At 37.6% G+C, this 18,382-nt stretch overlaps 1 protein-coding gene across 2 annotated transcripts; it reads left to right on the top strand.

Moving 5' to 3' along the window:
- Positions 1-331: 331 nt before the first annotated feature.
- TGDS (TDP-glucose 4,6-dehydratase) lies at positions 332-16,389 on the top strand. 2 transcript variants are annotated; one of them, XM_027674628.1, is made up of 13 exons: positions 332-451; positions 1,914-1,980; positions 2,409-2,477; positions 5,121-5,211; positions 6,209-6,351; positions 7,843-7,941; positions 8,748-8,807; positions 10,432-10,475; positions 10,757-10,922; positions 11,467-11,525; positions 12,264-12,338; positions 13,413-13,510; positions 13,879-16,389. In XM_027674628.1, the coding sequence occupies exons 1-13, from the start codon at positions 375-377 to the stop codon at positions 13,977-13,979; spliced, it is 1,149 nt and encodes a 382-aa protein (XP_027530429.1). In that variant the 5' UTR covers positions 332-374; the 3' UTR covers positions 13,980-16,389. The 2 variants fall into 2 exon arrangements, with proteins under 2 accessions (XP_027530429.1, XP_027530431.1); XM_027674630.1 differs by lacking the exon at positions 12,264-12,338.
- Positions 16,390-18,382: the final 1,993 nt, after the last annotated feature.

The following is an 18,382-nucleotide window of genomic DNA, read 5'->3' as shown; positions in this document are numbered from 1 at the left end:
GGGAGCGCAGAGAGACCCAATGAGGGGACGTGCCCGCCCCTGGGGGCGTGACCGGGAGGCTAGGCCCCGCCCCTGCCGCAACGTGTCCCGTTGCCGGGCCCGGCAGTAAGTTGAGAGACCCGTTGTCGTAAAAGAGGTGACGTCTGTCGATTCGCTGGAGGTGGAGCTTTGGCGCTCTGCGCAAGCCGTGCCCGCGCCAGTGCCCTAAGGGGCGGCAAGAGCTACGGTCTTGGGGCCGCGGGGGGAGCGAGGAGGGCGATTTTTCAATGAGCCTCTCGCAGGTGCTGCGACTCTGCCCGTGAAACCCGCGGGCCCGTTCCGCGCACGCGCGGCCGTGGGGGGGGAGAGGGGAATGGTGCCGTAAAGCGCGGACGATGTCGGGGCGGGCGGGTGCTGCGGCGCCACCGGCGTTCGAGAAGCGGGTTCTGGTGACGGGCGGCGCCGGCTTCATGTGAGTAGTGCCCTGCCCGGGCTCCTGCCGGGTGGCGCGGGTGAGACGCCACGTGCCGGGATCTCGCGGTCCCGCGGGGCCCTCTCCCTTGTGCCTGTCCCGGGCCGGTCCAGCGCCGCCGCCGGCTCGGGCCGTGTTCGCTCAGGGACTGCTGGTGGCCCGCCGTGCGTTTGGAGGTGGTAAGTGCTGGGGAGCGAGCTGGGGTGCTGCCCCGCCCACCCTTCGCCCGCGGACAGCGAGAAGATGAAGAAGGACCCCCCGGCGCTGACAGTGGGAGGTGGTGCTCGGTCTCTGCCGGAATTATGGTTGTATGGGGAAGGGCAACGAAGCTGGCGAAGGGTCTGGAGCACAAGTTCTGTGAGGAACAGCTGAGGGAGCTGGGGGTGTTTAGTCTGAAAAAGAGGAGGCTCAGGGGAGACCTTATCGCTCTCTACAACTACCTGAAAGGAGGTTGTAACCAGGAGGGGATCAGCCTCTTCTCTTAGGCAGCTAGAGACAGAATGAGAGGACTTAGCCTCAAGCTGCGCCGGGGAAGTTCAGGTTGGACATCAGCAGGAATTTCTTCACAGAAAGAGTGATTGGGCAGTGGAATGGGTTGCTCAGGAAGGTGATGGAGCCACTGTCCTTGGAGGTGTTCAAGAAGTGACTGAATGTGGCACTCAGTGCCATAGTGTAGTTGACAAGGTGGTGATCGGTCATAGGTTGGACTCAATGATCTCAGAGGTCTTTTCCAACTTGAAAGATTTTGTGGGTTGGGGGTTGAAGTGCTTTGAGCCAGCTGCTATTTCCCATATCAGCCCCCCAGTGTTGTTGGCTCTGCTGGAGTCAGAGAAAGGTCTGGTCTGTCTTAAGCTTAGGCCGTCAGTGAGATCTGAGTCAGAAGCTCTGTGAGGATTAGATTTCTGTGTGTGAATAACACCTGCTAAACCTGAGCCCTTGGGGTGAGCTTCTTGTACACAAGACTGTGCCAAGGAGGAAATGCCACCCGGTTGTCTGGTTGTCGCTTCTTGACAGCAGTGTCAGAGAGCTGAGTGATGGGAGTCAGTATTATGGGTTAGGAGACTTGACTGTTTGGTTCTCCCTGATGCCTAATGTATAAACTAAAGAGTGTAAAAGTATTTTAGAATGGCAATTGAATATAGCATTTAACAGTTTGTTGGGGGTTTTTTTATGTGACTGTGAGGAATGCTGATTTCTTTCATTATATCATGAAATTTTATTCTGATTTTTAGTTTCTTAACCGTATGCAGTTATGTATACAATATATTAGAATAATGCATAGAGTGTATGTTAGAATAATGTTGACACATATCTTTGAATTCCTCTTTCACCTCTCTCGAGTATAGCCCCTTCTTCCCCTGAGGACTTTTGATATTGCTGAACTTATTTGTAATTTGTCATCTCTTTGTTACCTTAAAGCTAAGTGTATAATTGTAAAATATGTTTTTCTTCTACCCTGCAGTGCTTCACATGTAGTGGTCTCTCTCGTGAAAAACTATCCAAATTATCTGATTATAAATTTAGATAAGGTAATAGCTTGTTTTCTTTCTTGATATGGAAAACTGTTTTAAATGATTTTTGATGCAGTTTATAACATGTTAAAATTTATATGGTCTATTGTTAGTTACTAATTGTTGTTTGATATTCCATTTGTTCCTATGCAAACAAAAAAAATGAACTGCTGTTTATGTTCTCGCCACAAATAATTATTTGATTAAAAAAAAAAGAAAGGAGGAGGCTTTTCAAGCTTTAAACTTGTGTTTAAGACTTTTTGCATTTAAGGTATCTTTTGAAGTTGTGTTTTTAAAGCTTAATCACATCTGCTTATGAAATAGGTTTTCTTTTGAAATAAGTTTTTACTTTGTTCTCAGACTTTCTACTGATTAGGTTGGGTTTGGTTAGCTTATTTGCTTCCATGAAGCCCACTTATTGATGTTGTGTGGTTATTTCTCTTTAGCTCGACTACTGTGCAAGCTTGAAGAATCTTGAAACTGTCTCTGGGAAGGAAAACTACAAGTTTATCCAGGTGATAAAGCCTTCTTCTTTAGAAACTTGACTTTTTACTGATTTTTATCCCTTTGTATCCCAGGTAATGTGGTCTCCAGAGGTCCCCAAAGTGGAAACCACTGCTTTCATTTATGATAAAGTTGAAATTACTTCTACTCCTTCATTGTCAGAAATGAGTCAGCATATGTAATATGCCAGTGTGTGTGACAGTCAAATGGACATAACAGCGTTTACTTCATCTGTTGCCATATTAATAGCCTTTGTATTTCACCCTCAGAAGTCTCTGACCATATGTGGTATATTCTGTCTTTTACATGAAGTAGTCTTTGAAAAGTTGATATATTTGATTGTATCATAAAGGTATGGAATTGGTAAAAGTGTAATTTTGAGATGAGTGGTTTTAGGGATGGTTGTTTCACTTTTAATATGTGTGTGGTCAAGATGGACTTAGAGATGGACTCTTCTGTGCTTCTCTGATGCTGTCTTAGACTTTGAACCTTTAAAATCCACTGCTTGTCATATTCCATGGTGTGCAACACACTGTTGTTGTGTTCATACTGGACATAGGCTACGTTCTTGCTTGTGCTGCTGTTGGTGCTCATATAGTTCACAGTCATTCTGGAACGGGGTTTCATGGTAACATTCAAGGTATACCTTTTCTTTTTGAAATTTTGCCAATTAAATTTGTTTACTGCTTCCACAGTTTGTCTTCAAGTAGGAGATTGATTCTGATTTATTGTTCAGATCAGTATTCTGACTGTTGGGCTCGTATGCTGAGGTTCTTCCTTTCTACCAAAGTCAGTGCTGATGCTGGTCTCTCTGTCTTGGGGGCTGCCCAAGGCTGCAGGACATCTGAGAAGTGCATATAGTTTAGTTTTCTGAAATAGCAACGATGTCAGAGGTAGTAGATGTGAGCTTATATTTTTTCTTAGATTCAGGTGAAGTTGGGAATTGAATTTGCCCTCACCTGTTTGGTGACCCCCAAGGCTGTTTATGTTTTTGTGAACCTAACCCCTTTGTTTCAGATAAGGGATTATCTCTGGGCTATTGGGATAAAAATTGTGTGACGGGAAAGGGACTGTCTGTATGCAGGTATGCACATATATGCAGTTTCAGCCAGACTGACTTTTTAATTATTTTTCTGAAGGTCTTTGACCGTTTCCAGTCCACGATATGAAATATATGAGTGCTGTATAAAAGCCTTGTTAGCTAGATAGATATTAACGTTTAAATGCTGAGGAGAGCATGGAATTCTAGAAGACAGCCACTAAACAATCAGGCCCCTGTGTGAAGCAGGGGAACAGTAGCAAGGAATGATCTGGTTATATTGCTTTTGAACTAGGGTAGGAATGTCTTGTCACAAAACTTAGACCAGTATAAATAATACCAACTTTTCAGTGTGGTGTTTTTTTTTTTTTTTGTGGTTTGGTGCATGTATGTTTTTTTGTTTTGTTTTGTGGGGGTTTTGTGTGTTTTTGTTGTTGTTGTTGTTTGTTTTTTAGAAACAGTTTGTCACAGCTTAACATGCAGCTGATCTGCAACCAAGCTGTTTACACAGACAGGAAAAAGTGCCCTGAAAAAAATAATCTCTGATGTGTAACCCCTTTGATTAAAAATGTAACACTGTTGCTGACCTTAGGAGACAGCAAGAAGGACAGACGCTCTAGTGGTACTTGAAAAGGAAGCCTGTTTTGGAAAGCAGAGAAGTAAAAGCTTAGCAAATTTGCATCAGGGGCTGTGTAAAATCACAATTTCTGTTGTTGCTCATCACAGATGTACTAAGCTTGAATTTCAGTTAAAAAAAAATCAATAATTGTAACCATTTAGTTCAAAATAAGGTATGAACCTAAAGTGTATTTACTGGGGTGTTTCACTTTTATTCAGGGATGAGAAGTAGGAAAATCAGTTCACCTTCCTCCCATTTCTGGCATAGAATACTTTTTTGAGGCTGTTATTCAGAATTGTTACTTGAGAACTTCTTGAAACATAGATAAATTTGAACTATTTTTAGTTACCTGCCTTGTCTTTGAAAATACAAAAGTCTTCTTCCATGAGACACCTGTTCTCAGGTACTGTCTTGTTTAAGTTGAGCCAACAGGTAAATATCAAAAGGTTTTCCTCAGCTTGCATTTACCTTTAGAATGTGCTGGTTCTGATGTCAAATTAAAGAATGGTTTTTTGTGTCGATGCCTGTCTCTTTTTTGGTAAATATATCAATTAAAAAAGTAAATTACTGTATCAAACAACAAAAAGCAAAATCCTTGCAAGACGTGCAGCCATCTATTTTGACAGAAGTGGAAATCAGCTTCACCACTAGATGTCTCTGTCTGCTTGGCCAGTAGCTCCTACTTGCTCTGGGAACTTGGCATTTCAACATCAGCGTTGAAGTTCCGCAATATGTTGCTGTTGTGTGTATTTTGGGGAACATTGCTGTTTCTCATGTTAATAGTAATAAGTTTCCTGAAATAAGTTTTGTTGAGGATGTTTCTCAAAATGAGTGAAATTTTATATCTGGTCTTATTTTAGACATGGAATTGATAAATTGCCCAAAACTCAGTTGGTAGTGATGTTTATATCCTGTGCTCGCTTTGTAATGATTTGTTATATGACAATTGGTATGAGACTATTTTCTATCAAAAATGATTTTCTAATTTTTTTTTAGGGGGATATTTGTGTACCTGATTTTATAAAACACCTCTTTGAAACTGAGAAAATAGATATAGTCCTTCATTTTGCAGCCCAAACACATGTAGGTGAGCATTGCTGCATGTTTTCATATTGTTTCCCATGGCTATACCTGCTTGAAATGTATACTGATATTTTTTGTCTTTTCACTTCATATAAACTAAGGATCCAGTTTGTATCTACAAACTACATAATTTGCTGTGTGGTAGCCTTTTTAACTTAGAGAGAGTCATAGCCTTGATTTCAAAAGTGCTTCATCTGACTGTTGTCTGTTTTGATTGCACATAAATGGTAATTCCCCCCTCCCCTTTTTACTTGCATTACGTTTTTAAATTCCGTCTAGACTCACATGTAACTGACAGTGTACTGATGGAGTCATAAAGGCAATGGAGAGAGATTTTGTGCATAGTCTTAAGTTTTTACTCGGTTGGCTCCAACCTCACATGAGAAAACACAGTGTAGAAGCTGAAGGATTAGGCTTAAGTCCTGTCAGAATGCTGCCTCAGCTCTAGAGAGAATGAATTATACTTAAAAGTGCCTATTTCAGATTGCTGCTCTTCATTATCACTGTAATTAAGAACAATCCTTGCAATACTCCTTTCATTGTGAGAAGAAATCCTCAAAGAATTCCCCAGGAAAATACTTCTTGAAATTGTCAGATTTGATGTGCACGAAGTCATTAGGTCAGGTGGACAATTAGAATGAGAGCAGATGCTGGTTAATTACAGTAATAGGTATGTGTTACTGCATCTTACAACTGTCTTTGACACTTTTCTTACAGGACTTAACCTTTCCTAGTGAGAAGGGAAGTAGTTATGCTTAAATAAAGTTAGATGATGCTATTTTAGGTTAAAAAGTCCATAGCCAACAAGCTTTTGCTCCTGATTCCAACCTCTCATTGAAAGCAAGGATTTTTGTCTTCAAGTAAGTGTAGAAAGTCCCTTTATTTAATAATGACCTTGCTATCTGACAAGTCTATATTTCAGCCTCTAGTATTATTCAGTAGGAACCAATAGCTCTGTGTTGCCTAAATTTAATCAGAATTGTTTGAATTTTTTTATGTAGATCTTTCATTTTGGCATGCCCTGGAATTCACTTACGTGAATGTTTATGGCACTAATGTGCTGGTTGCTGCTGCACATGAAGCAAATGTGGAGAAGTTTGTCTATGTTAGTACAGATGAAGTATATGGAGGTAGCACTGATGGGGTAAGTTTGAAAGTACATGAGGGTTTTCCTAGCTTTACTTGCTTTTAATAGTGAAAACAAACTGAACCTAACTTTCCTTGGCTTTTGTAAATGTGTGACTTTCGTGCTGTTTCTGACAGTACTGGGACATGTAAATAAACACTGGTTATTTCTATAAAGCTGAGTATCAAAATTGTCCTGGTGGTTTGTTTTTTTTTTTTTTTTTTTTTTGTATTGTGTTTTATATTGAATGTGTATTACCTAAAGCAGTGAGGTTGGGGTCGTTAATGACCCGAATACTCCTCAGAAATAGTATCAGAGAGTGTATTATATAGTTTTTGTCTTGGAGCATTTGTGAGATTTCAGTAATGTGCACAGATTGACAGGTGGGGAACTGCTTTTATTCTCTAGCTAAAATGCTAACAGAACTGTAGGTAGTGACAATTCGAACAGGAAACAATTCCTGTATTACTGTAAGAAATATTCAGATGTTTATTGTTGTGCTATGAAAACCTTTGATTTCTGACAATTTATGCCTGACCTTAATTCAGGAAATATGATTTAGCTCAGTAAAAAGGCAAAATATGCATATTCATCTTTTTAAGGGCATAAATAACAGTCAAGGAGCCTTGTGCCATAGTCCGTGAAAATATTAATGTACTTCAGAAAATCCTATGGACTTTCTTATTGTCACAATGTCTTTATCAGTTCCTTCAACACAACTTCCATCAGTAGACTTTAATGATACCTGAGGATAATATTTTCTTGTGTGTAGACCAGTGATTTGGCTGATACCTTCAAGTGAACCTTTTCTGCCTCTGGGCATTTGAAAAGAGCACTTTAATCTTTGTCAATCACACTAGAAATTCTTGTAGAGTTTTTTTGAAGGGAGGAAGTCCAATTAATTTCAGAGGCAAAGGTCAGACAAGAACAGTAAGTCTTTTAATCGTGTTAAGGTCATTGTTACAAATCACACTTTGTGTAGTATCCCTCCTTCTTTTGGTTTGGGTTGGTTTGGTTTTTTTCCTTCCAGGTGAGAAGTAGACTGAAGTGGCAAAATAACCTGGAAACTACCTGTTTTTGGAAGTGGTCAGAATTACTGAAGCTTTGCTTTGGAGGCTTTTGGGTTGCAATTCTACATTTCTTACAGAAATAAAATTTATAGAGAAGTTTAAGAAAAGACCCCTTTAATTTAGGTCAATTTGCTAGTGGTGGTGCAATGGCACTCTGCGGCAATATGAACCTGAAAAGGATCGAGCCTCCCTGTAGCAAGGGATTTATTATCTTACAAGATAAAAATCTAAAGACCTGCTACCTTGAGGTACTCTGCTAGAAGTACAAAAATATTACTGCTGGTGACCTGGCTGCCTCCTGTGTTTGATAAATAGACTGTCTTTTGTTGTGGACTTTGTCAGACAGATGTGCTTGGATATTTAGGGATTTTTCTTTTGTAACTTTAAGGCTTATCTGGGCAAAAGAAATGGAGTAATACAAATTTTATTTTCATTTTAGGAATTTGATGAATCTTCACCAAAACGTCCAACAAATCCCTATGCCTCCTCTAAAGCAGCTGCAGAGTGTTTTGTTCAGTCTTATTGGGAAAGGTACCAAGTAAGTTGATGGAAGCTTTAAAAGCTCTGAAGCCTATAGTTAAGTGTCTGTATTATGTATAAAAGAGTATAAAAAAAACCCCACTACTAGTCCACACAGTGCCTCCTCTTTCCTTACTGTTAGTCCTCTAGTTTGGATGCATTGGAGAATGTCCACCAATAAGTGGTGGAGATACACTGCTAGACAGTGTGGACAGGTCAGATGTGTTTAATTTTTAAATCTGCACTGTAATATCTAAAAATGCGCTTTGATAAAATGGTCAAAGAGAACATCAGGAATTTAAAAACCACTGGTAAGTTTGAAGAAATAAGAAAGTATTATACAGAAGTAGAACATGCAAATTCAAATTGTATTAAGACTAGGCTTATAGTCAAAGCAAAAAAAAGAAAGAAGAAAAAGTCCTATTAGTCGGATTTGCTTAAGCAAAAATATTTAAAATTTTCAGTGCTTTAGGCTTTTGTTCTTGACATACAATATTTTTGGTGTAAAGTGGACATGAATAGGATGTTAATGACATCTTGGAATAAGTACATGTATGTAATGTCCTCTGGTGGTTCCAGAGCAAGACAGAGATTTCAAACATTTGTTACCTGTGGTACTTCTAACAGGCTGAGAAGGCTGGAGGCCCTTGCCCGTTTGGGAGAAACACAGGTAGTTTAATTCAATAATGTTTGTAAAGGCTTGTAGATTTTTGAATAAGCACTGTGCTTGTGTCAGTTTGTGGTTTATTGAATAGCAAGAAGCTTACAGATTTTTACTGGTATATATTTTCTTATGTAATCACATGTATGTTTAATGCTCTCAAGTTTCCAGCTGTTATCACACGGAGCAGTAATGTTTATGGACCACATCAGTATCCAGAAAAAGTAAGTTAAACTATGCTTTACTCTGAGCTTCAGTGTGCTGTAATCCAGGGTTGGAGTGATGTTACTTTTTTCTCATATAAATGGGGTCACTTTTGAAAAAAGCACTCTTGCAACTAACGTGTGATTGTATATTTTTGAACTCACACTAACATGTCTTACCGTGAACACATCTTTTTTGATTGTCAATAAAACTTCAATTAGAGACTTCTCATTATTTATGTGAATTTTATGACACTGACTTTGTTTCGTAATTTTTCTGTTTTTCAAAGGATATCTTGGCAGGGTTCCCCTACAAATTACATAAACTCATATGTCATGTTCTGTAATTGGGAGTTTTTTAATAACTAAGGTAAACATTTCAAAAAATAAACCGTGAGAGCACAATATGTCTGGTATAGAAAGTGATGTTCTAACCTGTACAGAAAATAGATAAGATGAGGCTTATAGCATACAGATATGAGGGGAGAAGTAGCGCAAAGTGACTTGTCTTCGCATGTGTTTATACAGACCTTGCAGGGTAACTATTTAAAATGGTTATTTGTGAGAGGGAGCTGCCTTTTTAAGTCTATACCAAAATCTGCTATGCTAGTTCATGGAAATATACTGATGGAATGAAAATGATAATCATATGTACTCCTTGGAGTTTGGAACTTGTGTGAAGTATAACTATATTTTGCAGTTCTACTGAGGTATTTTTTTTAATTTGAATGGCTCTTTATGTTTTGTGGTGGTGGTTCCCTTCCTCCCCCCCAGATAAATTTATTTTCCCCTACATTATTGCAGGTGGATAAACAATGTTTTTTAGAATACATTTTTCAATGATCTGTGACTTGGGAAATGTCTGGCTACAGGTTGCATGATTGTTGGAAGTATATTCAAGGGATGTATCACTATTTGCTTGGTTTTGACTTCTACATATTCTTCCTCACATACCCAATTTCAGTTACTGCTAAGAACACAGCACTAGGCTAGATGAATTTTTGGTTTTACCTAGTATGTCTGTTCCTATGTTTAAAGTAGTAAGTTAACAAAATTAAAATAATTTGAGTAGTTTGCTTATGGCTTATGGCTTCAGTTTAAGAACTTTAACTGTTCTGAAGTTTCTGGGACATTATGAATGGATGTAAACTTGTAGCTGAACATAATGCTGTAAATCTTTGTGCAGCAAGCTAGTGGCTGTTGCTTGATCTGTGTTTTAGTTTCCTTGAAATTCTCTGTTGGTTCTCTTCCAGTTTTAACTATTTCAACAACTCTTACTTTTTGATTATAGATTTACTATAATTTGCTGGATATTTAAACCTTGTTCTGAACTGCTGGCAGTAATTATTTTTAGTTACTGCTGTGTGCAAAAAGTAATGGAAACTTTTTTTATTTTTGTAAAAATATTACATTTTGTAACTGCCAGAAAGATAAGGTTTATATTAAATAGAGGTATCTACTCTTAAGGACAAAAGCCTTGCAGTTTCTAGGCTTGATACATTCTTTCATTAGACTTAATAAAACTTAAGTATTTAAAGGATTTTAATAAAATACTTAATGATACTTGACGGGTGAAGTCCCTTATTCTTTGCAGATTAACAGCTTCTAAAATAGCTGAGTATTTTTTTTTTGTTCGATTCCTTAGGTTATTCCAAAGTTTATATCTTTGTTGCAACAGAACAGAAAATGGTAGGTAACTTGCATTTTTTGTTTGTGGTATTTGTGTTATAAAACTGTAATTATGATTATAAATATGTGCTACAGTTTGTAAAATGATAATTTCATAACTAAATTATGAATTAGTTATTTTAATAATAGGATTTACTTAAAGTAAAGGATTGTTTACATGTCAGCTACTGAAAGTGCCTTCAGGTAACATCCAACAGTAAAACTGCTTAAAACACAGTCCAATAAATTGAACCTGTCTATTTAAGGTTTAACAAAAATTTTTTGTCTTTTCCTTGTCCTAGCTGTATTCATGGTTCTGGACTTCAAAGAAGGAATTTCCTTTATGCAACTGATGTGGTAGAAGCATTCCTTACTGTCCTGAAGGAGGGGAAGCCAGGTGAAATTTATAACATTGGAACTAACTTTGAGATGTCCATTGCCCAGCTTGCTAAGGAGCTAATCCATTTAGTGAGTAAACAGTTCTGATACTTTTCTTTACCAGTTTTCTTTGCACATATTTACAATTCTTCTACAAACCTCTTGTAGCTCTGAAAGAGCTCAGATTTGCGATGGGTCTTGGAAGGTAATTGTAGCAGAATGATGTGCTACCCCTTCTGTGGCAGCTGTGCTGTGTCAGTTTGCAGTACAGGCTATGCTGTGTTGGACTGCTGCATCAGTTATCCTGACTGGGACATAACTGGCATAATGATTAAATACCATTTAGTAGGTTTTTTTCATGCTGACTGCTTTGGTCTGAAAATGTAGCACTATTAAGTGTAACAATTTGATTATGGATGTTTTGGCAGTGCTCAGATGAAGAAGAAATATTGAAATTGTTCTAGACAATTTTGGTAATTTCAGTTGTTTGAAAACTCAGTTTACAAAAGACCATTTCTGTTTGCAGTTTTTTTTTTCTTAACAAACTTTATATCTTGTTAAGTGTGTTTTTTTTAAGTGTATGTTTAGACAGTGCAAGATGTATGGGGTTGATAATTGTTTCTCTTCTTGACAGATAAAGAAGACCAGTTCAGAATCTGAAATGGAGCACTGGGTGGATTATGTCAAAGACAGGTAAGGAGTGTAGAGCATTTGCAGGATATCTTGGACATGCAAGATAGCTTTGTCCTGAAGGTTTCTGATACTCTTGCCAAATAGTTTTTTGTCAAGTGTTTCTGCTCTGAAGGAGGGAACACTTCTGAGGGACTAAGAGCTGTTTTGCTGTCTTAATTTTTTTTTTTTTTACTAGTGTATTTGACATCTATGATCTATACAGAGCATTGTATAGAAAAACAGGATTTCCATTTATTATTTGGATCTTTAGCATTACACATTCTCCTTCAAGACATATACTGTGACCTAATCTGTCTGTCTTCAAACTTTCTTTATACTTCTCACTACTGAAGCCTGCTCTGGGAAGAGGACAGGTTTTGCACAGCAGCTAAATTTTTTCATCAAGATAGTTTATATGGGTTATTCAGTACTTTGTATTCAACATCACTGAGTGAGATGAATTGTCTCTCTCTTAGCTTTGGTATTTTGACGTTAATGTGACTAATTCAGACTTAGATGTACTTTATAGTAAGACCCACTCTCTGCAGGCGGAAATATGTGCCTATGGAGCATAGTTACTTTTAGATTTCTGTCTTAAGCTGAAGCCGCTATCTCAAAAGTAGATATAAATCTCTAAAGTGCCAAAGTTAGGGCAGTGGTAAAAATGGATAACTTTTATAGATATGCTTTTGCTGTTTGTTTCTGTCCTTAATTTCAGGCTTGGTTTTGCTCTGTTCTTTTATCTCCATTTCTTTTCAGCAACAATGAGTCTCTGCTTACTTTAGGTATCACTCTCTCCAGAGTGATTAGACATGATGTGTCTACTGATAGCAGTTAAGTATTATGGCCTTTAGAATTCTCCCTTTCTGTTCACATGTGGATTGTTATCATGGCAACTGAAGTGTCTTTAAATGTACTTTTTTTGTTTTGAAAAGGAAGCGTTCTTCAGAATCCTGTCTGAGTATCACAGACCTTTGAACAAATTGCCTTTGGCTCACATGATGTGACTGTTCAGTAGGTCTCAGTGTAATTCAGCTGGGATGTTTCTTCATGTGTATTAGGCCCTGTCTCCTAATGTTTAAACATAAATGGGCTTGGGAAAACTAACCACATAGGAATACATGCTTCAAAGAAGGTTGAGGTCTTATAAAAGATTCTTCAGATACCTAACTAATGATTATTTAATTCTGTAACGAACAACTTAAAGGTCATGGGGCTTACTTGCTATGGAAAAATTAGTTCTGCTTCTGCTTGAGATTAGTGTGTTATAATAACGGTGGGAAGTACTTGGTTTGTGTTTGCACATGTACCTTGACTATTCAATATGCCAGTGCCAGTAATGCAGGAATGCTAGACTAGCCTACCTATCTGCCAGACTGTGGAAGTGAAAATTTGTGTAAGATACCTCTTTCTGTGTTGAATCTTGCAGCTTGGAATTCTACATATTCAGTATTACCAAGTTTATGTAGCTATCCTGAGGCACTGTAATGACAACGCTTTGGAAGCCTGTGTATTTTAAATCTGAAGTATGTGTAAATTTGTGAGTTTTCAGGATGAAAAATGTAAATGCTAACATTAGAAAACACTGGCTTTGTGTTGCAAATGCACTGACTTGCACAATTGCATTGGCAGTGATTCGAGTTTTGCGTTAATTTTGTGCCAATAAAATATTAATTCATATTTATTCTAGTCAATTCCAAGTAGCTGACTGTACAAACTGAATTGTATTGTTGTAGCTTCACTCAGCTGCCATGTGTTTTTTGAAGGCAATGCAATCTGTTCATGTTGATGGGAATTTTTAAAATAGAAGCATACCTAATATTCCTTTGAAGACAATGTGAAGTACTGCATCTCTAATTAATGAAGTCTAATCAAATTGTTTTCTGTATGCATTTTATACTTCATCAGGCCTACAAATGACCTGAGATATCCAATGAATTCGGAAAAGATGCACAACTTAGGATGGAAACCTAAAGTGCCTTGGAAAGAAGGAATAAAGAAAACAAGTAGGACTGATGGCTTTTACACTGATGTAGAATTGATAGGAGGAGAGAGGGGGGAAGGGGGGGAAATGGGTATATAGGTTAGTTAATGAGAAGCTAAAGAGATAGAATTTAACACTTAAATTTTACATAGAATTGTCTGCTTTTTAGTAGTGAATTTACATGATTTAAAAATGTAATCCCTTTTTAGTGCTAGAATAAGTCTTGCATGAAGAACTTATAAAATTTAAACTAGTTTTTTATGGTATTATAGGTTAAAATTTTGCATAATGAACTATTAGCATGTTGTTAGTCTTATGATGTCTATGGAATATTGGAACTTCCCTGTTATCTCTGGTCAGCTTGACTCATCAACGTTCTCTCCATACTAGTTGAATGGTACAAAGAAAACTTTCACAACTGGAAAAACTCGGAGAAAGCTTTGGAGCCTTTTCCTGTGACAGAGCCATTTGCACAGCTCAGTGGTCCATAGGGTGGTGCAGAACCTGATGGAGTTTTTTCTACCTCATATGGTCTTTTCTTCAAAGCCTGCAATCAAGTGGCTGCACTGGAGTCTGAATGTTTTCAAGATACATGTGATGAGTACAGAGCTACAGTGTGGCACAACTTTGGAACGGTTTCAACTTTTGGTGCAATACTCTATTCTCACTAGGTATTGATTTTAAAGATCTGCACGGAGTGAAGCATATTTATAACGCTATAAAGTAGTGTAACTGAAGTAAAATCCGCCTTATTAACTAAGAATAATTAATTGTAATTATAGCTTTGGGACTTTCAGTTAGATTCGTTTTAGTTGTGAGATCATTCATCTGTATTAGTTTGTTTTTACAGTGTAATATATTATTTTTGTCACTTCAAAGAGTTAAGTTTTATTTTTAATCTAGGGGAGAAATGTTATATTTTTTTGCGAGTCGAAATGAGTTGATAAAAGCTAGATATGGCACCTGTATTGTTCTGTCCATTTCTCTTGGTGCAATATTAACTTCTGGAGATGGCTGATTAAACTGTTACCTACTGTATAACTTTAAATGCCCCTTTTTAAGGAGAGCAAGGGGGAAAGGTGTCAAGAAGTAGCAGGTGTACTTGCTGAGATTTCCAGAAGCATTTTCTTAAACTTTGTCCTCTTTTTACTGTATTACTGTCTTTTACATGTTAATTTCCTTTTATTAAATGTAATTGTATCAAACTTGAAATACTGGAACACAGTTAACATTCCAGTGATATTATATCCTGTGATATGAAGGCTATTTATGGAGAAAATGTTTTTAAATACTTCTTTTTCTGTGAATTGTGGGTTGGCAGACCTTATTCAATGCAGTGATTCACAATTTTTTTTTCTCTGTAACATTTTAAAGATAAAACAATATTTGAAATTTAATGTAAAATTTGGAAAAAAACTTCAATTCTAGAAATATGTCAGTGAATCTTTTTATAAGTTGATTCAGTAATAAAAGTCATGGTGTAACTGGTTTCTCTTAATTAAGAAAAGCTTACTGAAAATGTGGATGGTGGGTTTTTTAAAAAAATATTTCTTAGCTCTTCCTCTATCCTGAAAAAATTACCTTTTTTGGTACTAAAAAAATTACTTTTTTTTCTTTGAGGTGGTGTGGCAGATACAAAAGAGACCACTCTTCTTGGTTTTATTACTTGAGCTTCTGTACTTGGCACAGTCCCAGATCCTTCTGTGGCCCCTGGGTAGAGCTGCAAGAAGCATAGGACTGGGATGCTGTGGTGTTCTCAGAAGTTGTAGTGACTTCAAAATTGTCTCAGAAATTGGAAAGTAACTCTTAAAACACAAGTGCTCCCAACGTCATCACACCTCTTGTGCGGTGCATGGTGCTTTTGATAAAATGCCACTACTGGTTGGCACGAGTCATCCTAAAAAAAACCGCTGTTTCTAGGTGTACCAGGGTGCCAAATATGTGTTCTAAAGTCTAGGAGTGTATTATTAAAGGTGAGTTTTCTGTGACAAACTGGGATAATAATGCTACACTCGAATTGTGTGGCAATTATATTTTTTGATTTTCTGATACTTGGTTTGGAAGTCAGAACCTCCATTTGGGAAGGACAGAAGTTACAGGAGTTAGTATGTATTGCTCTGTTAGCATACTTGGTTTACCAGATACACTTCTATGGATGAATCACTTAAATTTCATTGTCAAACACATTACTGGTAACATTAAAATATTTTCTTAATTTTTGTATTTTTCTTCAGATATGGCTTCCATACAATATGCATCCTTCCTTACAATATCCGTGTTCATGTTTTGTGTTCTACAAAAGCCAGAAAATAGCTGAAGTGCTGCAAAGATCTGTTTTAGCTGTTTTAATGGTTACCGTGGCAGCTGCTTCGGGTTAGATGCACACAAGTCTGTATATTTCACATCTGCTTATAATGGAATACTGTTTGTGATGTGTTTTTAGGAGGAGAGATTACAGATTACTAAAATCTTATTCTATAAAACCTACATAAACCTTAATTTGAAATTATTTTAAACATTCAAGATAGGCACAGTGTCTTTGGAACACTAAAAATCAATTAACTTATGATGGTGTTACCAGAAATGCACAGAAGAAAGCAGTAGAGTGTGATTGGTTTATTGAATAGATCTTTTGAAAATTGTTTTGAATATTTAGGTGCTGAAGATGCAAGCTTTGATATTTATGTCACTATCCAATCAAGTGATATTACCAGGAGTGGATTTTTCAAAAGGATCAATTAATTTTTAGTGGAAGCTGTTCTGGTTTATTTAGGTTTTGAAGATTTAATCCTTCGAAGTGATTGAGATTTTTGGCTCAGTATTCCTACTTTTATTTTTATATATATATATATATATATATAAATATATGCATGCACATTTTAAATATATATTTTTTAAAAATCTAGGAGGCTTTTTCTTTGAGCTACTTTGCTGTAGATCAGGTTTTCTTAGTGGGTGAGTGCTCTGGTAGGACCATTTCTTTCACAGGGAAAAGTCTTTTTTCCTGTCAAAGAAAACAGCTTATTTTGCCATTAACCTTCTGGCTTGTATAAGAAGAAAGGAACAAAGGATCAGCTAGTGAACTGTCACTGTGGAGAAGTGTAATGCTTTTAGGTTTTATTTCTCACTGTTTTTACTGGGAAGCATTTCTGCAGATGGCAAAGGGGGAGTGATGTAAAATACTGTGAACACTGTAGTCTTTCACTCCATTCTCTCAAGGTTTGTGTCACAGAACAAAGGCTACACCAATTAAGAAAATAAATGGAGTAAATGTGTGTGTCACTAAATCACTAAAACTTTCTAAGGGATAAGACCAGCCTTTGGCAAGGGTTTTGTATCCAGGTTCCATCATGGATTTGGGAAGTTATTTGGGTACAGCTGTGGGTTTGCATCTCTTTTTGGGGTTACTGTTGTGAGCTGGATCAGATCTTTGGGAAGCAGCTCCTGAAATCCCTTGTGCATTGGGGAAAACCAGCATTGCTACCCCATTATTTTGGTGTAGCACACCTGCTATTCAGTACCTCCCTCGCCAGCAGCAAGTGAAAGGATTTGGAAGACACTGAAGTGGGCAGCTGAGACAACCATCAACAGTCATGGAATCATAGAGTGGTTGGGGTTGGAAGGGACCTCAAAGACCATCTAGTTCCAGCCCCCCTGCCAGAGGCAGGGACACCTTCTACCGGATGGGCTTGCTCAAAGCCCCATCCAACCTGGCTTTGAACACTTACAGGGATGGGGCATCCAGAGCTTATTCTGCAGATTGTGGCCTGTGGGCCCTTGTGTGTATGTATTGGCTGCAGTTTGTGCAATGGAGATAACTCTTACTTTCTCCAAGGCTTTCTCTGGTCTGACCTTGGCACTTGCTTACATTTGTATGCTGATTGGCGTGAAGGGGTGTCACTGTGGTTGAGGCCAATCATCACTGTGGTCATATGATGGACTAGAAAAAAATCTTTAGTTTGTCCACCCTGTACTTTATTTGATGTAGGAGAAAGGTTGTGGGTGAAAAAAAATGTTGTGGGCTTTTTTTTTTTTGTTTCTTGATTCAGAATGCTTAATTTTACTAAAACTATGTTCTTATGCTCTTTAAATAGCCATGAAATGCAAATATCTTTCTACTTTTCAGGAGGAACTTTTAATATAAAACCCCTCCCCTAATTCTTTCTGGGGAAAAGATGACTGTTAAATATACTATATCTGGGACTGAACTGTCCTACGCTTTTGTTTCATTTTGTTTTGCCTTACCTTAAATTTTTATTTCCATTTCCATTTCACCTGGCAAAACAAAGGTTTCTAAAAATAATAAAAATCAGAATAACCCATTGTTGTGGTAATGTATGAAAACTCTTAAGTCAATAGTGTTTTTGACTTCTAAGCATGCCATGACACATTTGGAGCTTATCTGCAGCAAAGATCACAAGGTTGTGTTAGCTGCATCAGTAGGAGACATGCTTGTTAAGGGATTACATTCATAATTTCTCAGCAAAACAATCAGTGCCAGTGGCAATGGAAAATCATGAGAAGATGAGATTTTGTATCAGTATGTTGTTTGCACACCTCTTTAGTACAATGGTGTGGGTGGTTTTTTTAACCTCTCCCTAATTGAAATTTTTTTGTTAAGAGTTTTTGTTTTCAGTCATGAAACTGCTGGCCCCGTCCGCAGCCTTTTTACTTCTGAAAATAGGTCTTTGACTTTTGAAAATGTATCAGCTCCTGGAGAACAGTGTTTGCTCACAAAATACTTCCCAAAAGTGGAGCAACTTGAGGAAAAATACACTCTGAAAATAAAAGGAAATAGAGGGGTCTATGTCACTGGATATTCATATGGCTGGTTTCGGAAGAGGCTGGTTTTTCCCCACCTGAAAAAGGAGGAATTTGTTGAACTCCTCTATTA

Source organism: Neopelma chrysocephalum, unplaced genomic scaffold, assembly GCF_003984885.1.
Source record: "Neopelma chrysocephalum unplaced genomic scaffold, ASM398488v2 Primary Assembly neopelma1_25, whole genome shotgun sequence".
In the NCBI taxonomy this organism is placed as follows: domain Eukaryota; kingdom Metazoa; phylum Chordata; class Aves; order Passeriformes; family Pipridae; genus Neopelma; species Neopelma chrysocephalum.
This window is presented reverse-complemented; position numbering and strand designations above follow the sequence as displayed.

Bases quoted from the DNA above. Each gene is read 5' to 3' on its own strand.
- TGDS (XM_027674628.1), top strand. From the start codon at position 375: ATGTCGGGGCGGGCGGGTGCTGCGGCGCCACCGGCGTTCGAGAAGCGG. The intron at 7,942-8,747 runs GTAAGTTGATGG...AATGCTCTCAAG, and splicing joins CTTATTGGGAAAGGTACCAA to TTTCCAGCTGTTATCACACG. The intron at 12,339-13,412 runs TTAAGTATTATG...ATACTTCATCAG, and splicing joins GATGTGTCTACTGATAGCAG to GCCTACAAATGACCTGAGAT.